At 36.6% G+C, this 17,864-nt stretch overlaps 2 protein-coding genes across 2 annotated transcripts in view; one reads left to right on the top strand and one right to left on the bottom strand.

Annotated features, from left to right (window-relative positions):
- Window positions 1–7,021, bottom strand: part of grm5a (glutamate receptor, metabotropic 5a) — a 32,618-nt gene extending 25,597 nt beyond the window's left edge. The window contains exons 1-5 of the mRNA XM_014980683.2: window positions 6,778–7,021; window positions 6,557–6,690; window positions 3,938–4,199; window positions 3,663–3,777; window positions 695–944 (exon numbers count right to left, since the gene is read on the bottom strand). Coding sequence (XP_014836169.2) covers window positions 695–944; window positions 3,663–3,777; window positions 3,938–4,199; window positions 6,557–6,690; window positions 6,778–6,999 — 983 coding nt within the window. The 5' untranslated portion in view covers window positions 7,000–7,021. The remainder of the gene's footprint in view (window positions 1–694; window positions 945–3,662; window positions 3,778–3,937; window positions 4,200–6,556; window positions 6,691–6,777) is intronic.
- Window positions 7,022–11,571: 4,550 nt separating this feature from the next.
- On the top strand, window positions 11,572–17,173 carry LOC106914104 (tyrosinase-like). Its single transcript, XM_014980684.2, has 5 exons — window positions 11,572–12,509; window positions 13,339–13,555; window positions 15,536–15,683; window positions 15,771–15,952; window positions 16,757–17,173. The coding sequence occupies exons 1-5, from the start codon at window positions 11,688–11,690 to the stop codon at window positions 17,011–17,013; spliced, it is 1,626 nt and encodes a 541-aa protein (XP_014836170.2). The 5' UTR covers window positions 11,572–11,687; the 3' UTR covers window positions 17,014–17,173.
- Window positions 17,174–17,864: the final 691 nt, after the last annotated feature.

Genomic DNA, 17,864 nt, shown 5'->3' with positions numbered 1-17,864 from the left:
GTGAACACTGCAGTCTTAAGTCTCAAACAGATTTTCATTTAGAATTACATTGCCTTTAGCAGCATCGATTTGATGACAAGCTGTGATCAGTTTCCTTCTCGCTGCTAGTGTAAAGCTTCCTACATCATAGTTCTGCTGGTTCTTTAAATCTTATCAGTGAGTATCTGTCACTCATCCAGAGATACCAAGGACCTGTTGTTGTTATATTTAACACCGAGATTACATTAATCACAGGTATACTTGATTTAAAACATTTTTGAGGGGAGGGAGGAGCAAAACTTTTCCCTTTTTTAAGTACAAGCATTTTGTCATATGCTTTTCTTTCCACTTCACATTCATAAACTAGTTTGTCCTGGCCTATCGTACAAAATACCAACAAAATATGTTAAAATCAATTTATACACTGTGAAAGAAAGTATCATAGAATGAAAAATACCTTGAAGTTTAAAGGTCACCATTAAACTGAAAGATGCAATGATGATGAGGATGAGAGGACATAGATGGTTCCGCTATAAACAAATACATCGGGATGGGTGACGCTGGACATCTGGAGAAAGTGCAAAGCAACAAGACTGTGAATGTAGAGGCACAAACTGTGCAAGGCTACAACTTTTATTCCCTAGTAAAGGCAAGCAAGACACACAGCGACAAGACGTGCAGGCAGAAATTGAAAATGATAGATTTCCCTGCTCACCTTCCCACCAGCAGCAGCTCCCCCACCAGGCGCTTTCGTCTCATGGCCATCAGAATGCCTCGGACTGTCATGCCCTCGCAGAAGCAGGCCACCACTCTGGCTTTGGGTAGATGGGCCATGAGCTTTTGCAGTAGTTTGTCAAAGTTCTGTTCCCCTGCATTACTGTATATTTTGTCAGAGTGGGCAATGCAGATCCCCTCTTTTGCTGCCATGTCTTTGAATGCCTCCATACCGCTCTCACCATAGTTACCTACGGATGGAAGCACATTATTGAAAACACACAGTCAGGTGTCTGTCATTAAATCTAGCTAAATGAAATAAGAAAAAAACTGAGACTTTTCCTGACCAAATAAAGTCATTTTCAGACATTCTTTACTGGAATCTAGTCAAAAATCTGACAGATTTCTTCTAGGAACAATTTCTTGTGTGGGCTCACATGTATAATTGCAGTACAGGAAAACAAAGAAACACACTTGTGTAATGCCAACACAGCACTTGAACATGTTGTAATTTTGTTCCTGTCATGGGAGATGCTGTCGAGTGATTGATTTCCCCATTATTGCTGAAAAGTGGGTCACCTAGTTTCTGCAGATGTGCAAGTGCATACCAAAAATTATTATTTACTGGGTCATAAACTTTGCCATTAGTTCATAGAAGCCCACTGCGGTGCTGCAAGCATGACTGACCTACATTTATGAAATAGATAAGTAATTGAAGGAAATGGTCTGATGACTAATGTCCGTTAATTAGATTTATAAGCCTGCCTAATTCTTGCAGGGACATGGAAGGACTGGTGTCTAACTCCAGCTGACAGTGGGTGAAAGGCGGCCTACACCCTGAACAGGTTCGATTACTAATGTGTCCTATGAGTTTACAACATATCACAATAATTAGAGCCTCCATTAAAATATCCGCTCATCTTAAATTGCAGCGGATACAGAATCTACTGGATTAATAATTTTAATAAAATTGTGCCGTTCATCAGTGAAGAAGGATTGCGGGCAGCTGGTGGCTCGGTGGTAAAGCTAAATGCACAGAGGCTGCACACCACTGTCCCAGGTTCGATTCCCAGCCCGGGACAGTACCTGCATATTATCCTCCCTCTTTCATCCTGTCAAGCTACTAAAAAATAGAAAGGCTGTTAGTGCCACAAAAGTTTTAAAGAAATGAAGAACTGATTTTGCTAAGTTGCTTAGATCCTTCCAGATATGTTTGAAAAATGTCTAAAAATGTTTCTACATTTGTGTGATAACATTGTCCTAAATCATAATTATTTTAATTTTAGAGGCAAAACTTACAACATCCATAGAAGGTCATAGGAGTTTAGTTGTTGAGTCCATGTCTTTGTTGAACTGAAGAAGAGTCATTCAATATATTTTATTTAAATCAACGCAGGACTACAGAGTACCTGGTTTGCTTTTAAGGCTATCTTTCCCTATATTATGCCCAAAGCAAAAGCTATTCTCACATTCTGGACCAGGGTTTCCTTCGTTATGGTGGTTATTGAGAGGTGAAGAAGGTCTCTTGCAGGGTGTTATCTTTTTTTTTTTTTTTTTTTTTTTTTTGCAAATGATGCAAAGAAGAAATAACATAAGATTCATGGTTTTCCTTGGAGAAACAACTGACAGCCTTAGTTCTCAAAGCAGAAAATAACATGTGAAATCTGACTTAACTGTTTTGAAAATTCTGTTCAACACCAGTCAGTTTGTTATATAAGAAAACAGAAAATACAGTTTAGATTCAGCATTTATTCAAGCGCATTAATAAACAGTGGTAAGAACACTGAAAGCTTAACAGAAAGTGTGGTAACACACTGAAGGAAAAAAAAAAATCAAGAATTATACACTGGCAGCACATTTGTTTCCTAATAAGTAGGATTAGTGACTCAAGAACCGAGTCTATGAAAATGATGATAGCGTTGTGTGTTTATTCCTCATGTGTTCTGCCAGGCTTAGAGGATGGCTTACAGATCTAAATGAAAAAAAAAAAAAGGCTTTGAGATGCCATGTGTCCTTTTGAGCATGGTTTCAAACACACGGATATTTTAACATTTGACTTTACCCACTTAAAAATGATTTTTCCTACAATATAAAAACCATTTTCTGTCTAAATCTGACCATGTGAAACAGGTTCAGCTTCATGCAAATCATACCCTGATTCATCAATGAAAAATTACAATCTACTGAAACTACACGAACAGAACCTCTAAAACCAGGAAGTATCTATTGTTTTTTGTGTTGCAGTGATGGAGCTAGTAAAATGAAAATGCGTCTTAGTACGGTAGAATATTCTGAAAACTTTGTCATTTGCCAGTTCTATTTACAAAGATGCTCCCAGGTGATAAAAACCAAGAATGCAGTTTCTAAAAAAAAATAATAATGAAAAGACTATTAAAATATAAGAAGATTCATAAAAAAATGTATTTTATACAAAAATGAAATGCTATGAGCATGTGTTTGACTACACCTGTTAACAGTGTCAAAAAGGCCATACCTTCTTCGTTGTTCTTGGTATTATTTTTCTGGATGAGCAGCAAACTCTTCTGACTTAAACCTTTAATTTGTGGGTTTTTGTCCTGAGGAAGATGAGCGAAAGCAAAGCCAACAACGCAGACCAGCTAAAGGCCTCTATTAAAGCCACCTTAGCTTTCTGAACACCTAAGCAGAGCTAGTTCATCTCCTCCATGTCATACTGCGTCAATGAGGTAAGTGATTCAAAAAGAGCTCCATTTTGTTATGATCTCATATAAAATTGAGCAACATTTTGTGTTCTTACAGAAAAACATCACTCTGTGTGTAGTGACACAAATCAACGAACTTGTCAATATTTCTGATTTATTTAATGTAACTGCACACATGTCTCACTAGTTGGGTTAATTTACTGGAATTAATTTGCTTTCAATGGTATTAAGATGCTATATCTATCTATAGAAAAACATGAATGTTTGTTCACAGGCATACAGTCTTACCCTCTGTGTGTATTGCAGACACATAGCTCCAGCTGTACCTCTTGACAATGTCCACCATGGCTCTGGCTTGTTGCATATCTGATGGCACCACTCTCATAAAGTATTTATACAGACTCTGTTGGGAGAGATATACATGTTCACAAGTCTGATGACATACTTGTGTGTGTTTTCAAAGAATGGCCTGTACACTAATTTGTACGTACAGAGCATCTGGCCTCTAAGTTATACAATTCACCAGGAACTTTAAACATTTCCGGTTTGTTTTCCAACTTTACCTTGTCGCTGAGATCCATGCTGGTGGCTGAGTATGCAATCTGTGGGATATTGAAGAGCTGCAGGAGATTCTGCACCTGGATAGCCACGGAGCTGGATCCTGGTCCGATGAGTCCCACGATGGGCTTCTTTCCCTGCAGGAGTACGGTCCCTGCTTCTGCTGTGCATCTGGCCTGGCTCTCCTCCTCGTCGCTGGACACTAGTGTGTCCCGGATAAACTCAATGCTCTGCTCCAGAGCCACCGCTGAGTGCCAGCACGAGTCCCTGGTGAAAAAACATTGAGCTCACCATCACAATATTTTGGCAAAAAGATTAGAGGGAGAGAGGATCTGATAGGGCTTCCCGAGTGAAACAAAGCCGATAAGAGGGTTTCAAAAGTCTGAATTAGTCAGTAAACTTGGCGTTTTAAGTTATTTTAAGCTCAAATTTTGTTAAGCTTTGACTGGGAGATTTGTCCTAATTCAATAAAGTATGTTTGAGGCTGACCTCAGTCACTTCTCATCATTGTGAAGCAGAAACATCGTGTTCCTTTCTTGTAATGCCCATTGATATTTTGGAAACAAAACTACTAACTGTATCAAAATGACTGTATATGAAGTATATCATTTTACACAGGGTTTCTCCAGCTTCTAAATCTGGATTTACTTCAAGATCTTGGTTTTCAAATTGTGTTATAAGAGTTGTGAATAAAAAGTAGTAGTAATGAATAAAAAGACATGTACGTTTAATATAGAATTCATAAGCTAAAGTCAAAAAGATTTGCTTATCAGGAAAATATATAAACATAAGCTACTGTTTACAGCTTCTATAAGCTATAAACTACCCAATTCTTTGGAATATTCTTTCCAGAATATTCCAAAGAACTCAAATTTAAACTCAAGCATATGATAAAGTGTCAAGAACAGCTAGTGGTACTACTTTTTCACCTCAAACTTAAAACAGTGATCTGAAAAACAAACAAAAAAAGAACCTCAACAACATAGTCTTAATCATGCTTCTGTTTCAAGCTGAAAAACTAGATATTCTACATTTTGTGCTCAGTAACAAGCTTGCTGATAATAGCAACAAGAACAGGCTACTGTGGCTATTTTGGATGTAGTTGAAACTCTCAATAATAATTCCAAAAATATTTCTGAATCACTGGTTTAAGGTACTTTACAAGTGGAAAGAAGGCAACTGGTTTACTTGGATTACCTTTTTTGATCCTTAAAAATGTGGAGAATTGTTTGTTTTATTCTGTTAATTAAAAGCAGATTCCTTCCTTCTCAACCAGCCTTCTGTCCTTTTTTGTGCCTTTTTTCTTCTAACAAGAGATCATTAGTTTGCATCCAATTCCCAGAAGTCTCCTTGACAGATTATTCTTGCTCCCCTCCCACCTAAAATTGTTTTACTCTTATCTTCAGATAATTCACTTTTAAATTGATTGGCGTTTTTGTTTATTTCGTTCTGTTATCTTTTATAGCTCCTTTCACATTTATCATCACTCCTTGCAAAGATATGTTAAAAGCCCTAAAATACATGGTTGTTATGGAAACTTGGTGACCCTAAGTTACTCTTTGCTGCAGTTTTCTAACATTGAGCCTTGGAGATATTTTTACCTTCCTTACCATATTCTTCGCTGTGCATTGTGGCAATATAAACATGAATCTTCACCCAGGTTTATTTGTCACAGCTTTAATTATTTAAAGCTGTAAAAACGGTACGTATTTTTCTACCTGTAAATATGAGTGAGTTTAGTCAATAAACTATTTTTATGAAGCTATTTTAAGTCATTATGGTCAAAACATAATGACTTAAAATATGAAACGAATTTAAGTAGCATGTTTTCTTATCTTTACCATTTTGAAACGTAGTTAGGAGAAATGATTCCCATCATTGTTGTAACTCAGAGAAACAATCTAATTGAAAAAGAACAAAACACACTGAATTAAACATATTTAGAAATTCTTAGGGATACCAGGTAATGTGGCACCAATTATTTTGGAAAAAAAAAATAATTGAAAAATACAAAACTTATCCTATAAATTTTTCATCTTTACTAAAGTTACTCACAAGGCTGCATTTCTCAGACTTGTCTTTAATGATAAAGGGTGGAGTTATCTCTTGCAGAGGTATCAGTGTATGTATATTTAATGGTTAATTTCCATGTACCGGGGTGCAGATTGAGAAAGCTGGAAAAAAAAAAGTTGAGTGATTAGAAACACTAGAAACTGAAGTAAAATGAATTAATTTAAAATATTTAATTGTTAACAGTAAATATGTTTTGATTTTTTTTAATCAAACTGCCATAGCTGATTACCTAAAGCATTTAACAACTCTTGAATAAAGATTTTATCTATTTCTCAAAACTGCTGGTTGTTTTAAATTGCAAAGTTGTCTAAATGACATTTAAATGGCAAAAGTGTAGTGCATACACTCATATATTACATTATCTTTGGTTATTGCTATATTGCTAACTTAAGCCATCAGCTTCATCCTAAGTTATTTGCGATTTTTTTTTTGTTTGTTGTTTTTGTTTCGTTACAAGTTGTAACTGAGTCTTTTTTTTCTAACAGATTATTCCGAGTAGGTTAATTATTGACTTGCTAAAAATAAGTGGAGGTACTGCTCCTGTTGCTGACCTTATCTCACAGCCCAAAGAAATATTGGGAAGGATATTGGGGTCTGCATTAATCCTGTCCAGAGTGTGCATCATGGCCTCCACTCTCTGGATCCCATACTGCTCACGCACTGCACCGCACTTTCGCTCATGCACCTAAACAAAGTGCACCAACAAGTGGATTGTTAACCTTCATCACACAGACACAGGATACACAAGGACATAAACTCACACAGCAGGTACCTTGTCTGCAGGTGGTTGGTGGTGGACAGAGAACAGAGCTCCAATGATAATGTCCCCTGGGAGATGCGCCAGCACCCTTCTCTCATTATTCTGGGCACTGGCCACAGCCTGCTCTTTCAAGCTCAGCCAGCTCAGATCAGTTGCAAGCAACAGAATGACTCCAAACAACCTCACACATAATCTTTTCATTGTCCATGTGCTGTTCTTTAAACCTGCCTCCATCCTCTGCCCTCTTGTAGTGAAGGTTCACATGAATCTCTTGTGTTTTGCATGGAGAGAGCAAAGCCGCAGACAAGAGTTAGACTCCTCCTGAGGAAAAAAGGATGCACATAGGCTAGGTGTGGAAGAACTGAAGTCAGAACAAGATGCCTTGACTTGACACTAAAATTTTAGAGCTGAGCTAAAAACTAACCAAACACATACTTTCTGCTTACCTTTTGCCATCCAGATTTCAGTCCATTTGAGAGCGTTTCCATCACAGAGGAAAAGTAAAGAGCAGCCTGTGCAGCTTTTTTACTCGAGCTCAGTCTGGTGCCTGGCTACGGCAAACTGCAAATAGCAGCAGATAATACAGCCCGTTATTGGAACATGCTTGACTTACTGACGCACAAGACAACCCCCCTCCTTCTCTCCCACTCCTCTCCTCCCTCTTCCACCTCCCTCTCCTCCTCCATCCCCTCTACATCCAAAACAGCGTGGAGAGCATCACCACTGATTGTTCGGATGGGAACTTATGGAAATAGAGAATACACACTGCAACCTCAAACTTCAGTGCAGGTTATTATTTTTATGAGATCCTAAGGAAAAAAGGATGACAATTGTAATATAAACAATAGCTTGAGCTCACTGACTTTGTCTGGGCCATCTAAACCATTCTGTTGTAGCTCTGATTGCAAGAGCTGTCCTCCTGCTGAAAGGTGAAACTCCTTAGTTTTAAGCCTTTAGCAGCATTTAAAGATAATACAGTATATTTTAGCTTCAATTATCTGTCAACACAGAGAATCTAAACCTGTGGGAATAAAATCTGGAAAACAAGATTATATCACATTTCCTACGTGGTTTTAAATGGTTTTGTGCCATTTTACGCTTAATTGTAAATCTTTCGAAATTAATGATTAACCTTTGAAAACTTTAAGAGGTTATTACATTTATTTGGTGATGAGGTGGGAATTTGAAGGTTGCTATTTTTGCTAAAGTGTAAGTCAGCACGGACTCATTGCAGTAAGTGCTTCTTTTTCTCAGAAAATAATCAGATGGCTTTCCTAAAGCTATTCTTCAAAGGCTCTAAATATTATTTAATGATTATTCACCAACCGTCTCCTTCAAGTTCTCAAATGTTTGTCACAAACACAATGACAAAGAATCTCAATTTACCAAGTTAACATGACTTCCGCCCATGCATGCATGCATCCTTCCTTCCTTCCTTCCTTCCTTCCTTCCTTCCTTCCTTCCTTCCTTCCTTCCTTCCTTCCTTCCTTCCTTCCTTCCTTCCTTCCTTCCTTCCTTCCTTCCTTCCTTCCTTCCTTCCTTCCTTCCTTCCTTCCTTCCTTCCAACCCTATATAACCCTAACCCTATATATATATATATATATATATATATATATATATATATATAGTTTTCCAGATTTTATTCCCACAAATATGGCAAGTTTCTGACTGAAAATGGAATACATGATTAAACCAACGGCACAATATATGAAATCATATATATATATGATTTCATATATTGTGCCGTTGGTTTAATCATGTATTCCATTTTCAGTCAGAAACTTCCATTTCCAAGTTTCAAACAAAATAAAAACAATGAAATCAAAAGAACAGCCCCTCTGAAGTTTTGTTTTTGAGGGTATAGTCAGAGGTTTCTCATCAATCACAGTATCAAAATGTAATATGGCAGCCTTGCATGTAATTGGAATTGTATAAAAGAAAAAAAAAAAACAGATTTCCTATTGTATCTTATTGTCTATACCAGTTTATCCATGCTATGCTGGTGCCTGTCTCCTGTGGTCTTTGTGCAGGACGCATGATACACTTTAAATTGATGCATGGCGCCTTCTAGTGGCAGGACACCGGTTTTCATCGACTACCTTTGCCGTCTTTTCTAACACTTGCTAGCAGATCTATAATAAAGCTAAACAAATCCGAGGACCACAAGGTTTTGTTGAAATTGGCTACAGTCGTGAGTGGTGAGAGTCATGTGAGAGACGAGCAGTGATTTAAAGATATTCAAGTTGTTTTTGTTCTTGGAAATCTTTACAAAGCAAAGCACTGCCCAGAGCAAGGTTTTGAGTCAGCTGCTTCTCAACGAGGACACTGCATAAGGTCTCTGCTGTGAATTGTGAAATATACTGCTGATTATCACCAGAGTCAGTAGATTTCTGAAGAATGTACAAATAGAAATAGATGGGTTAGACTTTAGTGAACATTAGGATAAGCATCCTCTGCTGTTGGAAAACAGGAAGTAAAAATGAGACTTTGAAACTCAAACACAAGTATTTTGTGTTTCAAGAAGTAAAAAGAAACTATTATTTAATAAAAAGAAACTACTAACTTATATGACAACCAAGACCATTCTGGAAATTATAGTGGCTCACTAAGGTATTTATAAATGTATTTACAATATTTCTTTACTTGTGTGTAATGCTTTTTACACAATCTAAAATAGGCTATGGCAAGATGAGAATGCTTAAAGTTATTTTCAGCCAAACCAGTTTAACCTACATATGGTTAAACAATTGTCTTTCAACTTGTCGTTTTGTTTTGCTATTATGCTGTAAATCATTATTAAATCAAGAAAATATCTGCCCTCCCACAACATGCAGTCAGGCCTTTGGAGTTATGAGGGTACAGGGTGAGTAATCACAGTCAGAGCATGTATTGATATATTTTCCCTATTTTTTTCTTCTTTATTTTTGTTTATCATCAAATTCTTCCCACGACGGTGCTTATTTGCATCTTGTTGTCAGGAGAAAAACATGATGTGTATAAACACTGTATAATCAAGTTAATGAGTGTTTTTCCTTTAACAGCTACCAGGGGAAGGATGTAGGCTGGAGAAAAAAAAAAAAAAAAAAAAATATATATATATATATATATATATATATATATATATATATATATATATATATATATATATATATATATATATATGTATATATATATATATATATATATATATATATATATATATATATATTATTCATATACATGGCGCCACTAGTGGTAAGATACTTGCTCCCCTGTGGCAAACACTTGGCAGCAGATGTGTTGTGTTATCAAGATAAACAAATTCATGCAGACTGATCTTTTTAACAATGGCTGCTGTGTTGAGTACTAAATGTCACGAGACAGCATCAGTGATGTTAAGATATTTGAGTTTTTCTTCTTAGGAATCATCACAAAGCACAGAACCGCTCAGAGCAATTGTGTGTAAGTCAGCTGCTTCTCAGTGAGGACTTTGTTTCATGTCTTTGCTGTGAATAGTCCCGTATCTGTGATAAGTGGTTGCTGAAGAATGTAGAAAATGTCGAGGATTGGACTGAGGTTTTCTGGTCATTTTAGAGGGCTAAAAACCTTAAAAGAAAGTTGTGGAGTTATTATTATTATTATTATTATTATTATTATTATTATTATTATTATTATTATTATTATTTAGGCACTGCCTGTAAATATGTTAGTTAATTGAAACTAAAAAATGCATTAATTTAACATTAACGTTAATGATAAAATTAAATACAGAGTGAGGTTTTTGTGGCAGAATTTAAAACTGTGGTCCCACTACTGTCATGGAGAGTTTTACAGAGCAACCACAGCAAACACAGAGATGTTCTGTGTGGCAATATATTGAGAGTTAAGCTCCTGCCAACACAATCTGAAGCATAAAATTAGTAAGTATACCACCAAAAAGGGTGTTTAATATACAGTATATATAAAACTTCAACCTTGTATCTAATGGAAATAAACCCCAGAGCACATGCTATTGATTCTGGAAATGTGGAGATGCTTATCATACATTTCAGGTTTTTATCAATAAAAGATTTTGAAAACCACATATTTATTATTTTCCTTCCAGTTCAAAGTAATGCATACATTCGGGTTACTCGATCGCATAGAATTTCCCAACACAGAGACAATGAAGTTTGTGGTAACATGACTAAACAAGGGATGCAACTACATTTGAAGGCACTGTAAATTTGATCGAATTCAATAATCTATAGGAATTAGACAAGTATATAGAATAAACATATTGTATACATTTGCATTTATAGCCATGGCTAAATTGCAGTTCTTGTCCCGAGAACAGCCTTATTACATACATAACACCTCTGGAAAAAGGAAAATATTTCGCACAATTGCAAATCTGAACTGTAAAAAAGGAGCAGCATTCAGTTTTTATGCTCCACAAATCCAGAAATGTCCAAAACACAGCTGAAACACTGAATTCCTTTAAATCAAGGCTAAAATCACCTTGGCCCCATATTAAGAGTTGACCTTTATTATTAATAACTGGAACATTGATTTTATATTTGATGTATATTGCTAATTATTTTTCTTGCTAATTTTGATGATGGAATTGGACAAAACGTAATGTTTGTTTGGTTATTGTGTTATATTTTATATAATGCACTTTGAACTGCCTTGCTACTATATATACATACATTTACTTGACTTAAACTATTAAGATTAGTTCATTAGTTCATGTGTAGGTTCTTCTCAGGCTGTTTGCACCGCTCATGACGTAAGCTTGAGGGTATTATAGCATGTGACTGAGAGAGCAGTGGAGGGGTGGGGGGAGGGAGTGGGGTCTCAAAAACTTCAGTGAAAATTCCTCCCACTTTCCCACTGTGGAAGTTTTTGGTTCGTCTCTCAGTGTCTGCTTCGCCTCTGAAAGGAAAAGCTTTGCTGCTGAGATGTGGGGGGTAAAAATTATTATTTTCATCCTTTGTTTGGTGCCCACCCATCAGCAGTTCCCTCGCCTTTGTGTAACGCAACAAGCCCTGCGGACCAAGGAGTGCTGTCCGGTGTGGGAGGGGGACGGCTCAGCCTGTGGAGCCAGGTCAGGCAGGGGCTCCTGTGAGGATGTGGAGATCTCAGAGCAGCCCGACGGACCGCAGTACCCCTTCTCGGGACTGGACGATCGAGAGAAGTGGCCTTTGGTTTTCTACAACCGGACTTGTCAGTGTGCAGGGAACTTTATGGGGTTTAACTGTGGGGACTGCAAGTTTGGCTACTTTGGGGACACCTGCAACGAAAGAAGAGAGTCCCTCAGGCGGAACATATTCCACCTGACCAGGGCTGAGAGAAACAGACTCATTTCTTACCTGAATCTTGCCAAGCAGACGATCAGCAGGGACTATGTTGTTGCAACAGGGACCTATAGGGAGATGGAGAATGGCTCCAATCCGATGTTTGCTGATGTTTCTGTGTATGATGTGTTTGTCTGGATGCATTACTATGTGTCTCGCAATGCGCTGTTAGGTGGGCCAGGGAATGTCTGGAGAGATGTGGACTTTGGACACTGGGCTCCTGCATTCCCACCATGGCACCGTGTTTACTTGCTGCACTGGGAACATGAGATCAGGAAGCTGACAGGAGACATGACTTTCTCCATTCCCTACTGGGACTGGAGAGATGCACAGGACTGTGACGTGTGCACTGATGAGCTGATGGGGGCCCGGAGCCCCCACGACCTCAATCTTGTCAGCCCAGGCTCTGTCTTCTCCTCTTGGAAGGTAAAGCATGCTTTTTTTCTTTTGTTTATATAAAAATGTTTTTGAAAAGATAATTGTGATTGTCTTTTTTTTTTTTACCTAACAAGCGAAACAGAAATTTAAAATACATGCCAAACAGAAACTCTCTTCAGTCCTCTTTCAAAAAATATATATTTTTTTTACCCTAATAGGAGGGAAAAATAAATACAAGAACTTGGCTTTTTCGTCAACTGAAATTATCATTTCAAAAAGAAAAAAAAAATATCCCAACCATGTGAATAACATAATATTTCAAATAAAAATAGCTTGATTTGTAAAATCTTGAAACAACTATGATTAACTTTTTTATATAAGTCAACAATAACAGACAAAAGAGGTAAAAATGGAATCCATAGACGTTCCAAGGCAAAGTAAACTGACCCAAAATAAACACAAAAGCACATTTTGTAGAGTATTTGTACCATTACATCTGCTGATTTACCGGGGAATTATTTTTTAACATAGGCCCCAGTTGCTTTAATAACTTTTTCCATCAATACACAAATCTTAAAACTGCAACACCTTCTTTCAAAGTTATGATTGATATTTTCACACTAACCCAGCCTTATTTTGTAATCCCAATCAGCTAGTTTCTCTTCTTTTTTTTAAAAAGTTCAAAAGTGTACTTACGAAAGAGCTTACGGAATAAACTCATAAGAAAATCTTCTAGAAAGGACATTTACACAAGATAGAAACTCATATTTGTGTTTCAAACCCGCCTGTTTATTCCTCAATTATGGATTAAGTAATATTTAGTTCACTAATAAAAGTTTGTGTTTACAATTTAACTTTCTGTACTCGACAACAACAGGTGCTGTGCTCCCAGTCCGAGGAGTACAGTAACAGGGGTGTTCTCTGTGATGCCAGAAATGAAGGCCCCCTCCGCCGTAACCCTGGAAACCACGATCGAAATATTGTGCAAAGATTGCCAACTTCTGCAGATGTGGAGTTCACACTCAGCCTCCCAAACTATGACACTGGAGCAATGGACCGCACCGCCAACATGAGCTTCAGAAATACCCTGGAAGGTCAGCCAGTCAGAGCCTGATTAAAAACCAACACCCAGTCTGACTTATGCTGTTTATCTATATCCTGCTGTCATACTTTTATATGCAGTGCAAGCTCTTCTTAAGGTTGCTCATCATTCTTAGCAGTGAAGGACCTTTCTCTTCACTGGGAAAAAAAAAACAAGAAAAGTTTGATATTTTCATAAGTGTTTAACATCCAAGCAAAAGCAAATGTCCATTCTAGGATAGGCTAGGATAGTCCATTCTGCATAAAATAATCAGATGCTTCAAAACATAAGCAAAAATGGTGTAGTGGAGCACTGCTGCTGAGCTATTTAAAATCCTCCATCTCTCATACCACATCTTCATTAGACCGGTGGATCTGACTTTATGACTGAGGGAGACACCCATGTGACCCTAAGACACAAGCTGCCCACATGATGGTTGAAGAAACACATGTGACCCTAACGATAATCATATTGCTCAAAATGACCTGCAATCAGTTGGAATTAGAAATATTTCTTGGACAATAATAGTGCTTAAGAGCCAAAAAAAGTAAAAAAAAATAAAATAAAATAAAAAAAAAGTCTTGACCTGTGACATTGCTAGGATTAAAAGATAAGATGGTCTTAGCCCCAAAGGTGAACAGGAAGTTATGTACAACTTCATTGGATTTCTAAATGTTTTCAAAGCAGACTTCATGCATTTTATAGTGCTTATTGTTAGAACCTGACATCAATCCAGTTTTCTTTATTCTGCTTCTTGTAGAAACAGGAGAAAGGAATCTTAAGGATTTCTTAAAATGTGAATTATCAACAAAGACTTAATGGAATGGTTTTATTGATATTGAGTTAATATAAAGTGAGATGGATGAAGGTAAACAGAAAACCATTAGAGTTGTTGCTCATGAAGTTTCTTAAGCAGCATATTGGATCAGGAAGTGGACTTTTACAAGTTGACTTTGAGAAGTGAATAATAAAAATATAGAAGCTGATGTGTTATTATATATTTAAATTTAGATCTAAGTAACTATAAAATATGGTACAAACCTGTTATTAGTAAGTCCCAATACAAAAAAAACTGTGCAAAACTTGCATACGTTTTTTACTATTCCTATATGACTTGTATTACTAAATTAGATCATAGTCATATGCTTATGTACTCAGTAAGAGTGGCCATTTATTTAGGCAATGTTCGCTGACAGTAATGCAAAAGAGGAAGAAATGTATTTGGATCACCATGCTCATTTAAGAAGGCTGTTGAGAGCCTAAGCTGCAAATCCGACTTTTTTACTTGCGCTTCAGCAAACATTTTAGAACTAATCCCATTTTAAGTTGTGACAGATAATGTGAGGGTTTCCCATGAGCTCGTTCAAGTGTGAGCATACTTGAAAGCGGTTAAATAGGGCAGTTAAAATCAGATATTTCTAATGTGTCTGTATGACAGAGGCTCATCAACATATTTTTCTCACTGTCATTAATGAAACTAGACTTTTCTGATCCACAACATTTGTTTTTTGTTTTTTTTTAGTTTACTGTTAGTGAACTGTTAATTTAGTTAACATAGTTTAGCAGCTCATTTACAATGCTTCTTTGTTTGACGCCATTGGTCAGTTAAAAGAAACTGGTGAAGAATCTGCTTGGTTTGAGACATGCACCTGTTCAAGGCATTGAAGCTGCTGAAACTGATGAGTATGTCAGTATCCATGGTGAAACCAGTCCTTTACCAATATTGGCTGAAATGATAAAGAACCCATTATTTTAACAGCAACAAAACAAGATAAATTACAGAAAATTTGTCTTCATAGTGTTTCAAAACAACTAGTTTTAACTGTCTATTCTGAGTGACCGTGGTTAAGATTCTTTACCAAAGTCAAGAACTAAATGTGAAAAAAACAAAACAAAACAAAAAAAACACTATTTGATAATGATGCAACAAGGAAGCTTGCAGTTTTCTAGTTTTCTTTGCTAGCGCCAGTCACCCATATTACTCTTTCTGCAGGATTCGGGGACCCTCAGACTGGGTTGGGAAGCAGTTCTCGTTTGGGTATGCATGCTGCCCTGCATGTGTTCATGAATGGATCTATGTCCTCTGTGCAGGGCTCTGCAAATGACCCCATATTTATGCTTCACCATGCTTTTGTTGACAGGTAAGAAATGCATCCGCACAGACCTGAAACTGAGACCACATATTTTTGCAGTTAATAGTGGTTCTACATTTTCTCTATCTTTTAAAGTATCTATGAACAGTGGCTAAGGAGACACAGACCATCTCCATCTCAGTATCCGGAGTCTAATGCTCCCATAGGGCACAACGGTGATTACCACATGCCTCCGTTTATACCCCTGCACAGAAACAAAGAGTACTTTATTTCCAGCAAAGACCTTGGATATGAGTACTCTTATTTGTTGGATGCCAGTAAGTTCCTCTCAGATTTTAATAAATTGTTTTTATTGATGTTTGATTTTTTATTTTATTTTATTCTGTCATGTCAGCTATTTTCATCTACAGTTAGTAAATATATTACAGAATTAGTTAGTTTTAGGAATCAGTTTACACATATACAGTGCAATTCAAAAGTATCTACACTCCTCAAAATTAATATGATTTTATGATTTTATATATATATATATATATATATATATATATATATATATATATATATATATATATATATATATATATATATATATATATATTTCCACACCAAAAATTAAAAAAGATTTATTGGAATATATTTGAATAAATTTGCAGGACACAATGCTTAATTAAGAAGTGGTAGGAAAGGAATACATGGTTTTCAACGATTTTCTTTTAAATAACACCTGGAAAAATTGGGTTTGTTTTGATAAATTATGTTGCCACTATGCTTAATTTGTATGAGCTGAATTGATAAATTAATAAAGAGAAAACTGAAGGAGCTACAGTTCAGGTGAAAGAAATCTGTTCGTGCTGTTAACAGTTTGTTTTGCACGCCACAAAATTGGCCTTTATGAAATATTGAGAACAAAAAGAGAGCTAAATAAAGCAAGTCCTCGTTGTAGTTTGCCACAAGTGATACAGCAGATGCAGGGAAGAAAGTGGCTCTGGTTGGACACGAAAAAAAAAACTCACTGAATATTGCCTTTTGAATCTTGTTTAAACTATGCATGGGTCATTAAAAGGGATATATGGCCACATATAAAAACACACTGTGCTGACTTTGCTCCACCTTTCTTGCAGACCAAAGGCTTGCAGAATCCATGCGTCCCTACCTGGATGAGCTGCACGATGTGTGGCCTTGGCTGATCCTTGCAGCGCTCTGCGGAGGAATTGTGACTGTGACCACAGCTATCGCTATCCTTCTCGCTAAGCATCGATTCAAAGCCTGGCCTCGCAGGAAGACTTGGAAAAACTTCCTTGCCTTACCAGAAAAGCAGCCACTTATCTGGAACAATGAAACTGAAGCCAGCCACCATAACTACCAAACAACTATGTAATTATTCATTGCCAAAAACATGGGAGTATTACTAATGTTTATCTAAATATATCTGTTGCATGCATTTAGAAAACTATGTAAAATAACAATGTTTACAATTGATTACATTTTAATAAATGATATCAAATTCTTCCAAAGCATTGATGGAAGGATGCAGCACATGCTTTTGACATATGTTCTTGGAGTATCTTCATTTTTCAGAAAATGTTTTCATGATTCCAGACATGTATTCTTTAGCTTTATTATGATCATTTTGAAAACTAAGACTGATTTACTTTATTAGTTGTGAACTTGAGCTTTCAGTCTCTTTTTGAATGAATTAGGAGAACCTTATGTTTACAATCCCTATTAATCCTAATCCTTAACTTATATGGGGAACTTTACAAATACAGCATAAAGTCACTCAAGAGCATAAAGTTATTCAAGGGCAAAGCATTTTGCCCTTGTTGAATGTACATCAATAGATTTATCGTAGTTAGCATAGTTTCCTTATCAAAGTAAAAAATACACAAGGCAAAACTGTAAGCTAAATGAAATGCAACTTGAAAATGATAACTGACACGTAACAAATGGGAAGAGAAAGAAGTAAGCTTTGCTAATTGAACTGTAAAAGCCTGGTTGCAGTAAATGGGATTTACATAAAAAACAGCTTAATGTAAACCACAATTTGAAAAGAACAAAACAAGAAAACAGTGCCCCAGAGCAAAGAGTTACACACTCTGGATGAAAGCACTCTTCAGCGATAAACATAATTCTGCATTAGACAAGGAGAGGATGCCAGAATGTTGGGTTGGTACAGATTGCCTCAAGAATAATAATTCTCAGAGGCCCTGATGGGTGCATGGGGTTACA

This window comes from Poecilia mexicana, unplaced genomic scaffold (assembly GCF_051168715.1).
Source record: "Poecilia mexicana isolate PSO_F unplaced genomic scaffold, ASM5116871v1 scaffold_14, whole genome shotgun sequence".
Classification (NCBI taxonomy): Eukaryota; Metazoa; Chordata; class Actinopteri; order Cyprinodontiformes; family Poeciliidae; genus Poecilia; species Poecilia mexicana.
This window is presented reverse-complemented; position numbering and strand designations above follow the sequence as displayed.